The 15,407-nt window shown below is 61.2% G+C and overlaps 2 protein-coding genes across 5 annotated transcripts in view; both read right to left on the reverse strand.

Annotated features, from left to right (window-relative positions):
* The window catches only part of JAKMIP1 (janus kinase and microtubule interacting protein 1), a 70,354-nt gene that overhangs the window by 23,876 nt on the left and 31,071 nt on the right, over positions 1 to 15,407 (reverse strand). For all 4 annotated transcript variants that reach the window (XM_059675996.1, XM_059675987.1, XM_059676005.1 and 1 more), the window contains 7 exons: positions 14,300 to 14,794; positions 11,650 to 11,859; positions 10,233 to 10,352; positions 7,783 to 7,929; positions 6,860 to 7,000; positions 6,577 to 6,636; positions 735 to 863 (listed from right to left, as the gene is read on the reverse strand). In XM_059675996.1, the coding sequence (XP_059531979.1) occupies positions 735 to 863; positions 6,577 to 6,636; positions 6,860 to 7,000; positions 7,783 to 7,929; positions 10,233 to 10,352; positions 11,650 to 11,859; positions 14,300 to 14,794 (1,302 nt within the window). The remainder of the gene's footprint in view (positions 1 to 734; positions 864 to 6,576; positions 6,637 to 6,859; positions 7,001 to 7,782; positions 7,930 to 10,232; positions 10,353 to 11,649; positions 11,860 to 14,299; positions 14,795 to 15,407) is intronic.
* Positions 751 to 5,574, reverse strand: LOC132221726 (uncharacterized). Its single transcript, XM_059676050.1, has 2 exons — positions 5,368 to 5,574; positions 751 to 863 (listed from the first exon to the last, which is right to left on the reverse strand). Exons 1-2 carry the CDS (start codon positions 5,471 to 5,473, stop codon positions 832 to 834), a joined length of 138 nt encoding a protein of 45 aa, XP_059532033.1. The 5' UTR covers positions 5,474 to 5,574; the 3' UTR covers positions 751 to 831.

The following is a 15,407-nucleotide window of genomic DNA, read 5'->3' on the forward strand; positions in this document are numbered from 1 at the left end:
GCACACGCCCGTCACCGGGCCGTCAAGTTAAATGCCCACGTGCACCCACAGGACACAGTCCCGCGTGCTCGAGAGGACGGTGTGGAGCAGGGTTTCGGTGCCGAGACACCTGTTACTGTCGGTGAGAAGAGACAGCAAAAGCCCGTGCCTGGCATGGTCGCATTTTACTCCGTTTTCCTAAGAAAACTGGGCTGGGGCTGGGGGCGGGGAGAGAAGGAAGCCCCTCTTCACACCTGGGGACCCAGGTCCCTGGGAAGCGGGAGGGGCCTCGCCGGGAGGCTTCCGGTGGGTCTACACCTTCCTCCCCCAGTGTTTGCAGTCTCTCCTACAGGAGCCTGCTCTATGATGGAAGCGGCAGCCGTGCCGCTCCCACCAGGTGGTGTGGTGTGTGTGCATGGGTGCGCGTGTGTGCATGTACGGAATCTGTGTGTGCGTGTGTGTGTGCAGGTATGTGTGTGTGTGTAGCAGAATGAGGGACAGGCCACCACACAGTAATTTCCATCACAAAGGGTAAGTCACCCCGAGGCGACCTCAGATCCTCTGTGAAATCGGTGCTGGGGAGGGAAAGGGACCCCACGCCTGCCAGTGCCCCCGGCCATCCAGAGCCGTGAAGGGGACCACCTCCCCGGACCCGATGGGCTGTGCTATCCCAGGTCCCCTGGGGTGAGAGCTCTCAGTGGGGAGCAGGGGCCGGAAGTGCCACGACCCCCGTGTCTGGCCCGAGGCTCGCTTACGTCGTCCAGGTCCTCTTCGGGGGTGGCCGGGGCCCTGTCCGTCCTGTCTGTGTTGCAGGACGTCTCTGACAAGGTTTCCGAGTCCACAGACTCCTCATCAAATCCAAAAAATGTCTCCACAACATGCTTCTGTGAAGGCAACGTGGACATGTTAGGAACAAACTCAGAGCCGCCAGGCCCCCAGCTACGGCACCCTCTGGGCTGCAGGACACCCCGGGGGGTGGGGGGGCTCACAATGGGCTGGTGGGAAAGAAGGGGGGTGGGCTGCAGCAGGCCAGACCCTGGCTCCGGGCAGGAGCTATTGGCCTTATGCCCCTTAAAGGGACGTGGAGCACAAAGTGAGGTCACACGTGGCTGTGCCCACGTGCTGACACGCAATGAGCAGCACGCATGTACTAAGGAGTGGAGCGGGCCAGGGGAGCGGCCGCGTTCTAGACGCCACACACAGGGAAAAGCTAAAGGGGCATAGGCGGGGCCCTGAGCACCTGCGTGAGCATGTGGCCCAGGGCCTCACCAGACCTGTGCTATGAGGCAATGTTTCTTTAACTTTTTATTATAGGAAACTTAGAGCATTTACAAAATTAGAAGGAAGAGCGAACGGACCCTCATGCACCCATCACTCAGGGTCAGAGGCGATTTTAACGCCAGTCACTGTGTAGTGACCTCCCGGTTACCCCACCCAGCACTTCTCCCACTCCATTCATTCACATACGCACTCATTCATTCATTCATTCATTCATTCATGCAGCCAGCACCTGACGGAGCACCTCCTGTGGGTCAGACACTGGCTGGATGGGGCCTGGGGACTGCAGACATCAGACACAGTCTCCAGATAATCTTGTTTTAGAAACATGGGCTTTTCCCCCAAAACAATCCCTGGGAAGGATTTTTATTTGATTTTATCATCAATTAGAGGCCTGGTGCACAAAAATTCATGCACTGGGGCGGGGGGGGGGGCCTTCAGTCCAGCCTGCCCCCTCTCACAGCTCTCACAGTCCAGGACCCCTCAGGGCATGACCTACTGATGGCTTAGGCCTGCTCCCTCTGCAGGAGGCAACTGGGCCAATCAGGGGAAGGCGCCGCCCCCATCACCCCACTGCTGCTGCCACTGCCAGCACTGCGGTCGCCTTGCCCTCAGCCCTCTCAGCTGTGGTGGCTTTGTCTGGAAGGACAGGAGGTCTGTCCAGTCTAATTAGCATATTACCCTTTTATTAGTACAGATGGCTGCTTCTGATGACCATGAAGAAAAAATTGTGACTAACTCCAGAGCCAAGCCCCGGCTCCCACTGGTGTGTCCGGACCTGGCTTCTCCCAGGCCCCCCGCCCCCGCATCCTCAACCAGGGGTGGTGTCGGGGCACACCCGCATGCTAAGGCACCTTCCACTTGTCTGCAACCTATGCTCCCAAATGTACAAAAAGCGGGGACAGTGTGATTAAGGAACAACTCCCACACCAGCAGGGGGAGGAGAGGGGGACCCCTTGTCATCAGCAGTGAGTTTCTGAAGAGGCGTTGCTGGAAGCAGCCGACCACCGCACGGCACCCCAACATCCTTGCACTTGGCACCTGTCTTCCCGCTGCCACTTCCACCTTGCGCCCCATTTTTGTTTTGTTTTTAATACATGTGGGGCAGGTACTGGAACTCCTGACAGCTCAGCCGTCTGTCTCCCCAGCAGCTCACGGGCCCATTGGACAGTGATGCACCCCCAGAGCCTGCCAGGCCAAACCACTAGGCGCCCTCGACGCTCCTCGCCCTCCCCTCTGGAGAAGTCCTGTGGGCTCCACCTCATCCCCAAGCCGAGCCTGAGCCCCGGCCCTCCCTCCTGGTCCAAGCCACCGGCCTCCCTCGCTGCAATCACTAAGCCGCCTCCCACTGGCCTCCCTGCCCCTCCCTTGTCTGCACCGTGGCGGCCCATCAGAGCCGAGTAAAACCGCTCCAGCCTCACCCCTCACCCTCCTCTCTTTTGGTTAATCCTCACCCGAGGATATCCTTTCCATTGCTTTCAGAGCGAGTGTAAAGGAGGGTGGTGGGCGGGGAGAAACATCGATGTGAGAGAGACACATCCGTCGGTTGCCTCCTGCATGCGCCCCAACCAAGGACAGGGAGCGAACCCATAACCCAGGCACATGCCCTTGACCAGGAATCGCGCCCGCAACCCCTCAGTGTGCAGACTTGCGCTCTAACCACTGGAAGACACCAGCCAGGCCTCACCCTCCTTGACCACCGTGCTCCAGCCACACCACCAAGCGTGCCTGAGCCCCCACGTGCCTGGTGCAGGCCTGTACCCTGCCCAGACGCCCTTCTCCGGGACCCACCAGGCTCTCCGCCCTGACCACACCACAGTCCTTCCAGCCCCTTCCCACCGCGGTCTCACCTTCCTTCTCCTCCCCCTCTCATCGCCACCTGACAGATCGCTTTTGCTTTATGTCTGTCACCAGTCTTCCCCGCTGGGATGTGAGCGCCCCCCCCCCCCCCGCCGCCCCCGGGGACAGGGATTTGGCTCCACGAGGGCAGGGTCTGAGCTCTCCTGCTCCCCGCTGTGCCGGGGCCTGGCACACGCAAGAAACGCTGCCTGGGAAACGAGTACTCACAGCACGTCTCTGTGAATGAACTCCAAGCCGAGCTAACGTCTTTACCCACCAAGCGCTTCAGGTTCGCGCGGGCACCCTCCCTTCAGTCTGCAGCCACGTCAGCGGGCAGCCGCCGGGCCGTGCGCCCAGGTGAGGCCTAATGGGCTCCATCGATTTCCAACGTTCCTTCTCTCCAAGTGCAGGGTGGAGACAGCCATGTGCCCAGTCCCCTCCGGCAGAAACCCCGCCTGGTTCAGGGTCACCAGCTCAGCCGGCCGTCGCCAGGGAGCCGCGGCCGGGCCCCCGATGGTGACAGCAGCACCTCAGGAGGGAGCATCTCACCCCCACGCGCAGTCCCCCCACCCCACCCCCCGCCTGGGCGCCAGCTCCCGTTCTCCTGGGCGCCACTCGGCCGACCTTGTTGCTTGTAAACACCGCTAATTGCCAGGCCTCTGGGGCAGGCCTGTGTTTGTGATGTGCCCTTGGGCAGCAGCGGGCACGCAGGGAGAGCCCTGCCTGGCACAGCGGTGCAGCCCCAGGAACCGTCAAGCCGCACACTCACCAACGATCTGGACAGGACGGGGTGCGACGCTGGGACCCCCCACCCCCACCCAGTCAGTGGCCTGGACCGTTCTGGGGGTCATGACGCAGCGGGTCACCCCCAGGCTGATCCAATTTCTGAAACCCTGTGGGGCTGCTGGCTAGACGCGCAGTCACGGAGCCCCCGTCAGGGTCTCAGCTGCAGACCCTGCAGGTGGGCATTCCAGCGGGCCGCCCCGAGCAGCCAGGCTGCCCAGGCCCCGTGGGGCCCCTTAGGTATAACCTGGCCCCAGAGACCCAGACCCGCCCGAGGCAGCAGCTGCCGGGAGGGAAGGGGGAAGCGGCTCTGGGGGCGGGTCACAGTCCCTAACAACAAAGGCTGTGGAGCCACAAACACGGCACACGGCACACGGCACACGCAGGGCTGAGCTGACTGTGACCACCCCTATAGCACGTGCCCTGGGTTAGTTCCTCTAGGGCCGTGGTCGGCAAACTGCGGCTCACGAGCCACGTGCGGCTCTTTGGCCCCTTGAGTGTGGCTCTTCCTAAGCCTTAGGAGGACCCTAATTAAGTTAATAACAATGTACCTACCTATATAGTTTAAGTTTAAAAAACTTGGCTCTCAAAAGAAATTTCAATCGTTGTACTGTTGATATTTGGCTCTGCTGACTAATGAGTTTGCTGACCACTGCCTAGGGCAGTGATTCTCAACCTTGGCTGCACATTAGCATCACCTGGGAATCTTTAAAATCCTGATTTCTGGGCCTCATCCTCCAGAAATTCTGTTTCTTTGTTACTCATGTTGTGGCCCCACCCCATAACAAAGAAACAGAATTTCCGGAGGATGAGGCCCAGAAATCAGGATTTTAAGGATTCCCGGGTGATTCTCATGTGCAGCCAAGGTTGAGAACCACTGCTCTAGGGTGAGCTTTTGTAAGTGACTGTCTTACCTGGGAAGCCAAAACGTAGCACAGAAATGTATGCCTCTATTCAGAAGAAACAGCTGGAAAAGGACCTTTCCCTGCCCAGAGCGAGGGTCTGGTCCTGTCTCCTGTGGAGACTGCAGCTCCTGCCTCTCCCTGCGCCTTCACCTGGTCCATGTGAGCCGCCGGGAGCCCGGGAAACCCCGGGCCTCAGTGCTCACACAACGGGCTTTCAACACAGTCCGTCTCCATCTTCCTCACACCCCCGGCGTCCCCGGGAAGATACTGCAGGGGCGTCCAGTCCTATCTGCTCGCTCCCCACTCCTTCTCCCGGCAGGGGCTCACGCCTCCAGGCTGCCCCCTCTTGCCCTGCTGACTCCTTTTACAAAGAGCCCAACTTTGGGGGGGAAATGACTGAACAATGTAAAGGACCCCAGTTACACTCTGATAGCCAGAGGTGCCCGCTCTTACCCGGTCACACGGCACCGAGCGGGGAAGAGGGAGCCCTCCACCGCTCCAGCCCCCCTCAGCCTCCCCTCCCAGGCCCCTGCCCAGGAGGGGGCGTCCAGCCGCAGGGACAGACCCCGACGCCGGCGCCTACCTTCATGCCGGTAGGTCATCTCCTGGCAGCCGGAGAAGTACAGGCAGACCAGGGCGCAGAGGCAGAGGAAGAAGGAGAAGTAGAGCACGAACAGCACGTACTCCATGGCGCGCCCAGCCCCGCCGCCCGTGCCCAGGCCTCTGGGTCCCCGGGGCGCTCCCGTTCCTCTGCCTCGCGGCCCGGCGAGTCCTAAGGATCCGCACTGCCGGGACAGGATGCCAGCTCCGGGCGGATGGGGCCGAGGAGCTGGTTTCCAGGGCCTGGGCGGTGAGTCACACGGCACAGCTTCCCCGGTGAATTCCCTGGGGCTCCCCTCCCACACCCAGGCTCCCTGTCGCCCAGGCCATCACAGGCCTGGTCCCCGGATGATCCCAGGGGACCCGGGCTCAGCCCTAGCAACGGTGACGCGGAGAGCGCCTCCTGCAGGACCCGCCCAGCAGGCGCTCCGCCTCAGATGCTGGGGAAGGGGTGTGCGATAAACGTTGGCACCAACGGTGGAAATCCTTGGGTTTTACACAAAGTGCGGTGGGTGCTGTGGGTGAAACTGGGCCCCAGAGAAGGTGTGTCCAAGTCCTAAGCCCTGAGCGACGATTCTCTCTCATCACTGGTGTTTCTATCGCTCTCTCCTCTCTTCCTCTCTCTGAAGTCAATAAAAACATATTTAAAGAAAGCAAGTCCGAAGCCAGGAGGCTAGCAGGCCCAATTTTCGTGGAGGTGAAAATACGTTTACAGGTTTTAGCGCAAACTGAGTCTTCCTTCTCCCCCCCGCTCCAATGTGCTCGCTCCCGGCCAGCTCGGTCCTGGCTGCTCCGTGTTCCAGGCCCCATTCTGCTCCCTCCGCCCGAATATTCAGACCCTCGCTCTGTAAGCCCACACCCTCCGAAAGGAACGCCGCTCTGCCTCGTCCCAGAGCCCATAGCTCCTGACTCCTCAGAACGGCTGTGAGATGCTACCACCAGCCTGAGTGCCCGGTGAACCCTTCGAAAGGTCTACGTCCTTACGTTTTTAATGTGGGGCGAGCAGCCCCTGAGGCCTAAACAGCGAACTCATCCTCGAGTTTCCCACGAAAAGTCACACTAAGCGCGTCCATGGCCGTCAGTCACGTGTCACTGAGAGACGGCGGGAACCGTCAAACGTGCAGGAGGTGAGTGTCCCCTCTCCCTGGACGCCGCCCGCAGACCAGGGGCGGCTGCGCCACCGCGGGCTCACCTTGGGCAGCTTCAGGCCTTTCCCGCGGTGCCTCTTGGGGCGCAAGAGCCGCTCTCTCTCCTGGAAGGAAACACAGCTGTTGGCACGTTCAGCCTCACGTCACACCCACCAACCGACCGGGCCCTCCGGGGCGGGGACCTGCAGCGCCGCCCCGCCCGCAGCGGGCCTGGGTCCGTCCAGGCTCTGCCTCCCGCGTGGCAGCTGCAGCGCCCAGAAGCCGCGACGCCACACCCGACAGCCGGGGCCCCTGGCGTCGCTGAGGCCTCACTGAGCGTGGACGTACCAGAGAGAGGTCGTCGATGACGTGCTGCTGCTCCAGCACCTGCAGCCGCAGGAACTCGATCTCCTGCTCGTCCCGCGTCAGGCTCAGGTCGTTCAGGGAAGTGTGCCGCTTCAGAGACGCCTGCGCGGACAGCTTCTCTTTCTGGGCCAGAGGGAGAGAGCCCCGCAGGGCTGCTCAGCCACGTCTGTGAGGGCCCACTGTGCGCATCCGGGCGCGGAGTGTGGGCTCTGGGATACGGGATGGGAGGGTGGAGGGAGGGGTGATGGCCACCTCGTCCCCAAGCTGGAGGAGGGCACGGCCGCACGACAACCAAGCCGCAGGCAAGGCTGCCGGCGCCTGGCGCCAGGAGAGGGCTGGGCAGGCCCTGGGCGGGGCGGACATCCACACCCAGCCTTGCCGCTGGACAAGGAAGCCGGGAGAGAGCACGCCTCACACCGGAATTACACGCTCGGACCTGTGAGGGCCCGGGGAGAAGGGCACTCGCCTCTGAGCCTCAGTCTACTCAGCTGTAGAATGGGGGTGACCGACACTACTTTGGACGACGAGCCTCAGAGCGTTCTCTGAACCGCCTACGCCAAGACACCGCCCCGACCACAAAGAGCGCCAATGACCACCCCTCCCGCGCAGCGCCCAGAGCGAAAGGCGGAACCGCTCTCACACGCTGAGCTTCCCCAACGGGCGGGTGTCGGCGAGGCCCCTCTGTGCCGTCACTCCATCCCCCCCATAGCCCGCCACGCGGACATTTTCACTCCCGTTCTGTGGATGAAGAAACTGAGGCGCAGAGCGGAGCTGCGTCTCCGGGCACAGGGGCGGGGTGCGCACGGCACCGTGACTTCCCGACGGGGGACAGCGGAGGGCTGGCCGGGCGGGGCTGCCCGGGGCCCCGGCACTGCGGCTCGGGCTGGCCCCAGCGGCCGGCGTACCATCTCCACGTTCTCCCTCGTGAGCTTCTTGAGCTTCTCCTCCATCCGCTGGATGCTCTGCAGCAGGTCCTCGTTCTTCTTGCTCATCCTCTTGTTCTTCTCCACCAGCGGCTTCAGCTGCACCTCGGTCTCGCGGGAGCGCTTCAGCTGCGGGCAGAGGGCAGGGCGGGCGGCCGTGAGCCATGAACGGCACGCCTTCCTCGGGACTGAGTGCCCGACGGGGCCCGCAGACACGGGGCTTCCGACCCGGACCCACCGAGCCTCAGAGGGCCTGGGTGACGGGAGAGGAGCCCAGCGGGGGCCCCCGGACCTGCCCCAGGGCACCCTGCCGGCCAGCGGCCTGTGCTGTGTCCACCAGGCTACACTTCTAGAGGTCATGGGTCACGTGCATAAAGGTCAATCCCGCTACCTAGTTCCTCCCCAAGTTCAGACCTCAGAAGGCTCCACCCTCTGCAGACAACAGACAAGCCCTGGGCGCATGCATGGCAGGTTCAGCGCTGGGGGTGGAGTGCTCTGCAGTCAGGTCTGCCTTCTAGAACAATCTGCCTCTCCAACTGCTGTGTGGAGGCCAGTCTAGCAAGGCAGAGACTTTTGGGGGTGTGGGGAGTAGGGACTGGGGAGCCTGCATGATTAGGGGTGCCCACCCCTTTTCCTTCTGAGCAGCGTCCTGGCTGACACGTTTTCCAACTGTAGGACACTGGCCCAGTTCTCGGCCTCAGTTTCCTCATCTATAAAATGGGAATTCGCCATGTGTCCAACCAGTAGGAGGCCCTCCCTGGCCTTCTCTCTCATTCGACCCTCGCTACACACCTAGGAGGGGGCCCCATCCCTGTCCTCACGCCACAGGCAGAGATCCTGACCCCAAAGAGGTGGGCGATGTGCTCAAGGTCACACAGAAAGTGCTAGAACCAAGAACTGAACACAGGGGCTGACTTAGACGCCTGCTTTTAGTCACCAGGCTGCGAAAGTTAAGACACAACCCTCCCCTGGTGCCCCTCAAAATACAAAATGCAGCTGTGACCTGCACATTCCGTTTCCAGAGGCCTGCCCCACAGAATGAAGGCCCAGTGAGTAAAGAGGAAATGTGTCATCTGTGCAGCATTGTTTGTCACAGCAAAGACGCCTGCACAGCCGGAGCCTCCTGGCAGGAGAGGCTGGGTAAGCCATGCTGCGTCCACACGCTGGAGTACAATGCAGCCATCAAAAAGATGAAGGCAGCCCGGCTGGTGTGGCTCAGTGGTTGAGCATCAACCTATGAACCAGGAGGTCACGGATTGATTCCCAGTCAGGGCACATGCCGGGGTTGCAGGCTCAATCCCTGGTTGGGGGGGGGGGGCGGGGGGTGCAGGAGGCAACCGATCAAAGGTTCTCTCTCATCACTGATGTTTCTGTCTCTCTCTCTGACACTTAACACTTTTCAACTCCCACGGTTTTCAAATATTATGGATACACTTACTTTCATAATAAAATGTAGAATAAACAGAAGTGTTCTGAGGTGTTTTTCAGGCAGTTTGTGGGTTGACTACACTACAGAAAAGTCAGGTTAGCTCTTTATCCAACAAATGTAAAGGTAGTTAAGAAATTGCTATTTTTACTAGAGATTTATTCCTCAATCAGAAATCCATGTTCATAATATTTAAATTAGAAATAGGCCACCTTTGATGCAAAAAAAGTAAATAGGTAAGCAAAAGATAAAAGCTGTCCGTAATCACACCCCTAAAGCAATTCCCAGTGCCCGGGATGACAATACGTTTTTGTTCTAGAAACTGTCCTTTCCTATGAACCAATGTTCCTGGCAATGGAACAGGATCAGTACGGTCATGCTTGGTTTGTTTGTTTGTTTGTTTTTTAATCCTCACCCAAGAATATTTTTCCATGTGTTTTTAGACAGAGTGGAAGGGAAGGGGAGAGACAGAGAGAGAGAGACATTGATGTAAGAGAGACACATCAATTGGTGTGTCTCCCAAACACGCCCCAACTGGGGCAGGAGATCAGGCCTGCCACCAAGGTACGTGCCCTTGACTGGAATCGAACCCGGGGCCCTTCAGTCCAAGGGCTGATGCTCCAACCACTGAGCCTAACAGGCCAGGGCGGCACCGTCATTCCCAATGGCTGCGTACAATCACTGTGTGAGTGTTCCCTGGTCACTCTGACCCACCCTGGAGCGCCAAACAGTGGGGTGTTTTGTTTCGCTTCTGGTTGCTGTTACAAACCACGCCCGTGAGCATCCTCTCCACACCTCTCTGGGAACTTCTCCGACAGTCGCCAAGGATAAACCCCTGCAGAGGCAAAGGGCAGGGACGGGCTCCATGGTGAGAATGTGCCGGATGTTCGACCAGAGAGAAATGAGGAAGTGCAGAGAGCCAGAGGCTCCGCGTTAGCTTCCTGCCAAGCCAGCTTCGCGGCCCAGCGCGCTTCCCGGTACCCCCTCCGTCTCTGGGGCCGGTTACCAGTTCATTCCTCTCATCTGCCAGGAGGGTGTTTCTGTCTTCCAGCTTCCGGATCACCGAGTTCAGTTCCGCAATTTTCAGTTGAAACCGCCTCACGTCTCGCTCATCCATGTGTTGATCCTAAAAGATACGAGTGCACGTTGAAGAGTAAAAGATACGAGTGCGCGCTGAAGAGGCAGGAGTGACTCGGGGCGCTCCAGGGACCACCTTCTCAGAGAACTCACAGCGTCTCGGCAAGCTAGCCCCCACCGGCACCAGACCCCACTGGGGTTCCAGGAGTCCAACCCCTCTGCCAGCAACTTGCAGAAAGACTTCCTGCCAAACCCACCCGTGGCTCCCACACACCCGACCTGGTCTCTGGGGACCTCCGGGTTGGGGCCCCTGCCCACTCTGTGCCCTGACTGCCCTGGCGAGGGTGCCAGCACTCCACAAACACGCACGAGACGCGGGGACAGGGAGTGAGTGAACGAATGGACGGACGGACGGATGCTGCTGCAGCTGCTGCGCCTGGTAAGCACCAAGCTGCCGCCCCAGATGCCCGCCTGTGGCTGAGCCCCTCCTCGTGTCCTGCCTCGGCTGGGCCCCTCTGTGCTCTTACGGCACAGCCTGCACTGGCGTCTTCACTTCTTTTTTTTTTTCTTCTATCCTCACCTGAGAATATTTTGCCATTGATTTTTTTTTTTTTTTTTTTTTTTAGAGAGAGTGGAGGAGATGCAGGAGGGAGGAGGGAGAGGAAGAGAGGGAGGGGGAGGGAGAGGAAGAGAGGGAGGGAAGGAGAGGGAGAGAGAGAGAGAGAGAGAAACATCCATGTAAGAGAGATGCATCGATTGGTTGCTTCCTGCATGTGCCCTGACTGGGGCCGGGGATCGAGCTTGCAACTGAGGTACATGCTCTTGACCAGGAACCAAACCGGCGACCCTTCAGTCCGTAGGCCAACGCTCTAACCACTGACCCAAACCGACGGGGCCTGATGTCTTCATTTCTTTCTTTTCACCTGGAGGCAGGTGAAGACCCCTGGAGGCAAAGCCACGCGGCCCACCCCTCCGCTCCCAGTGCCGCGCAGAGGGAGTGTCAGCAGGTTTGGGGAGGAAGGGCTGAGAGGGACGGAAGGATGGACAGGTGGGTGGAAGGAGGGAGGGAGGGGGAGGCAGGCAGGCAGGCAGGCTGGAGGAATGACCAGGGGAGGAAGGACTGAGAGGGACGGAAGGATGGACAGGTGGGTGGAAGGAGGGAGGGAGGGGGAGGCAGGCAGGCAGACAGGCTGGAGGAATGACCAGGGGAGGAAGGGCTGAGAGGGACAGAAGAATGGACAAGTGGGTGGAAGGAGGGAGGGAGGGGGAGGCAGGCAGGCTGGAGGAATGACCAGGGGAGGAAGGGTGTGGGGCAGCTCGAGGCCCGAGGCCCGCCCGAGCCTCACCTGGGCGCCCAGGAGCTCCGCCATGTCCCCGATGCCGGGGGGCAGCTCCCTCTTGGGGCTGCTGTGGTGCCGCTCGGCCTCTTTGACCTGAACCAGCTGCTCGTCCAGCGCCTCCTTCTGCAGCAGCAGCCGCTGGGTCTGCCCGGCCTGCACGCCCAGCTCCTTCTCCAGGGCCAGGATCACCCGGTCTTTCCCTTTGATCTCATCCATCTAGAGGAGGAGGAGGCCACCGTCAGCCTGGGGCTGGTGCCGGGAGATCTGGCTCTGGCTGGCGGAGGCCCAGGGGAAGGTCGGCAGCTCCGTGGACACAGGACACAGAGAGGCCGCAGCCCACGGCCCAGCCCTGCTTCCCGGAGCTCAGGAGCAGAGCTACGGGTTCAAGGATCTGTACCGTCAACCAGGCACTGACCTTGGGAATGCATCTGTGCCCAGGTCTCGCTCACCTTCATGAAGTCAAATCCTGGCCCTTCGGGCCCTCTGCTCTCCTATCGCCCACCGCTCCTCTGGCCACTCCCGTCTGGGCACAGTCCCCACCCGCCGCCCAAGGAATCCTGCCAAGGTCGCCCGTGCTCTCCCGGCCCCAGGCCCCTGGGCAACCTGCTGTCCTCCCAGCCTTCTCCTCAGCAGGACAGAGACACCCACCGCTGCTCCAGGACCCTCTCCCGCCCTCACCCGCCCCTGCGACCACTTCTCAGCTCCTACTTCCTACTGACCCGCCTTGCCCTGGGCGCTTCGTCTGCGGGTCCCAGGCTGGGCCCCTTCCCCGGGCAGCCCTGTCCTCACCCGACAGCAGGCCCCTCACGGGCAGCTGAGGTCACCGTATCCCCAGCCCCGGCTCCCTCAGCGCTCCACAATCACAGGAGCCATGGGCTGCCCGGCGTTTCCAAGGACCTCGCCGTGTCCACGTGCGAACCCCGGTGGAAGCCCCAGCCATCCCCCAGCCGTGCCCAGTGTTCCCCAGAGGAAACCCAGCAGGAAGAAGCCGGGCCCCGGGCCACATACTTCAGCCGATTCTGGACACAAAGCCAACAGCTGGGACACTGCCCAGGAAGGGCGCTGTGCTGGGTGCTGTCTCCCCTTCCCCCCAATCCAGGTCCTTCCTCGGACCTGAGGCTGTGACTCATCGGAAACAGGGCCGCTGCAGATATGTAAGATGTGGGCGCTCGGGGGAGGGGGGGGGCTGGTGACGGGTGTCCTATAAAAGGAGAGGGACACACAGACGCACAGCTGGAGGCCTTGTGGGGACGGGGGCAGGGACCGGAGGGATGCGGCCACAGCCGGAAAAGGAACGGCAAGGTGGCTGGTAACACAGACGCTGGAAGAGGCAGGAAGGACCCCCTGGACGTCCGAGGCGCAGCCTGCTGGCACCTTGAGCTTGGGCGTCGGGCCCCCAGCCCTGGGAGAGAATCATTGCTGTGGCCTGAGGCCACTGAGCTTGCGGCCATCGCTAAGGCAGCCCCAGCCTCGGCACACACAGAGTGAGAACTCTTACTTCCAATCACACCCGTGGACTCACAGGCTGCCAGGACCTGGGATCCTGGTCAGGCGTCCTGCCCGCACTGCCCATCCTGCTCTGGTCCCACCCCTCCTGCTGCGGAATCCTGGGCAGCCCGGCCACCTGACTGACTAGCCTCAGCCTCTGTAACATGGGGACCCTGAGAACATTCTAGAACCTACTCTGTCCAATTGCGGGGAGATAGACTAGTAGATCAGCCGCAGAACAAATTTGGCACAGAGCCTGGTGTATTATAACTCGATCAATGTTGGCTGCCACCATTACTCTGTTAGCTGCTGGTTAACAGAAGGCTATCTTATTTAAACAGCAGACCATTAAAAACGGATACAATGTGATTGAGATTATAGGGGGGACTGGTACCCCCCAAATCCAGACGGGGAGCTTTTCACACAAAGCCTACTGCTCCGACAGCTCTGAGTCGCCTTTCTTTGGAGGAGAAATGGGTGCCCCCTCTCCCTCCACATCCCCAACCTCCCCCACGACATGCGCACGGCGCCCCCTGGTGGCCATCCAGCAGCAGCGCCTGCTCTCTGGCCAAGGCCTCTGCATGGACTCCCAGGAGCACCTCCCCAGCTGTGGGGAGAAACTTAACCCCCGGGAACCAGGGCAGCCACTGCAGAGCCACCAGGAGAGTGAGAACTAGGTGAGAGGAGGTCCTTATTTTAAGGAGGGACACGCAGACATCCGCGCTTTCCTCAATCCAACAAGTACTGAGCCGGGAAACATCTGAGCAAACGGATGGAGGGAGGTAGCCAAACGCATAGCAAGTCAACACGGCGCTAGATCAGAGAGTGACCAGAGCTGGGAGGAAGGACAAAGCAGGGGTCAGGGCCAGCTGGGTGGTGCTGCAAGGTCACAGGCAGAGATGGCTGGGGACACGGAGGGCTGCCAGCCACCCCGGCGCTGGAGGAGGCGAGCAGCTGGGTGACCTACCAAGGATCACGCCTGGAAGAAGGGACCTGCCGGCAAAGCCTCCTTCCCACCCCAGGACGGCGGGCCTCCGCTGGAAGCCCTGCCTGGAGCGCAGTGTCCTCGAAGCTGCGGTTCACTGCCCGCTCGCGGGAAGGAGGGACAGCGCGTGTGGCAGGAAAGGGCATGGGGCCGGCGGGGCGGGGCGGGGCGGGGCTCACGCACCAGCCTGCGGATGTCGCGCTCGCACTCGCGCTTGATGCGGTGCACCTCGTCCTGGTGCTCCTGGTAGGCGGCGCGCAGGTCGGCCGCCTTGGCCTTGTCGGCCTGCACGCAGTGGCTGAGCGCCTCCTCCGCCTGCTTGCGCGCCGCCTTCTGCTCCAGCACCTCCTGCTGCAGCCGCAGGCGCTCGCCGTCGAAGCTCCTGCGCGCCTCCTCGCGCGCCTCGGCCAGCAGCGCCGTCTTCACCTTGTCGGCCGCGCCGTCGCGCAGCACGTTCAGCGTGGCCTGCAGCCGCTGCAGCTCGCCCTCCTTGATCTTGGCCGTGCGCGCCGCCTCCTGCTCGTGCTGGCGGATGAGCGACTCGCGCAGCGCCTGCAGCTCCTTGGTCTTCTCCTCGTGCAGCTTGGCCCTGAGCGCCGAGAGGTAGGCCGTGTGCCGCCGCTGCTCCTGCTCGCGCTCCAGCTTGGCCTCCTGCAGCCGCTCACGCAGTTTGCCCACCTGCACAGAGAGAGTGGGTCAGGGGCATGGGTAAGGGCAGGGGCAGGGGCATGGGTAAGGGCAGGGGCAGGGTCCAGGGCAGGGGCAGGGCTGAGGAGCCAGCCATGCCCGTGGAAAACCTCCCCGCATACCTTTGTGCCTGACATCCCTGAGACCCTCCGCGTCCCCACACTCCAATTCCCCCGCAGCCACGCCCTTGGTCTGACCCTCATCGGCCCCACCCAGACTCCTTCCTGCTCTTCCCTAGAGGTGGGAAACGGCTGCAGACGCTAGAGGAGCGAGAAACCTCCTTCCATTCAGAGGTTTAGAAAGAAGGACCATTTATCGGTCATGAACCTTGCCCAGCTGGCAGACATCCTCTCTCTCACTATCACTGAACAAATCTTAAACCAGAAAGAAATCTGCAGGGCCCGTGACTGGGCCTGAGCTAGAGAAGACAGGCAGGTGGAGGTAGGGAGGGGAGGGGGAGGGGGAGGAGGAATAGAAGGAGTGGCTCCTGGGACTCCGGCGCATCCCCCACAGGAGGCTCTGTTCTGCCACAAGGCATCTGAGGCCTAGAGACGCTCTGGTGACCTGCCTGGGCGAGGGGCTGCCAAGGAGGCCGAGCCAGGCT

The sequence above is a fragment of the Myotis daubentonii genome, chromosome 1 (assembly GCF_963259705.1).
Source record: "Myotis daubentonii chromosome 1, mMyoDau2.1, whole genome shotgun sequence".
NCBI lineage: Eukaryota > Metazoa > Chordata > Mammalia > Chiroptera > Vespertilionidae > Myotis > Myotis daubentonii.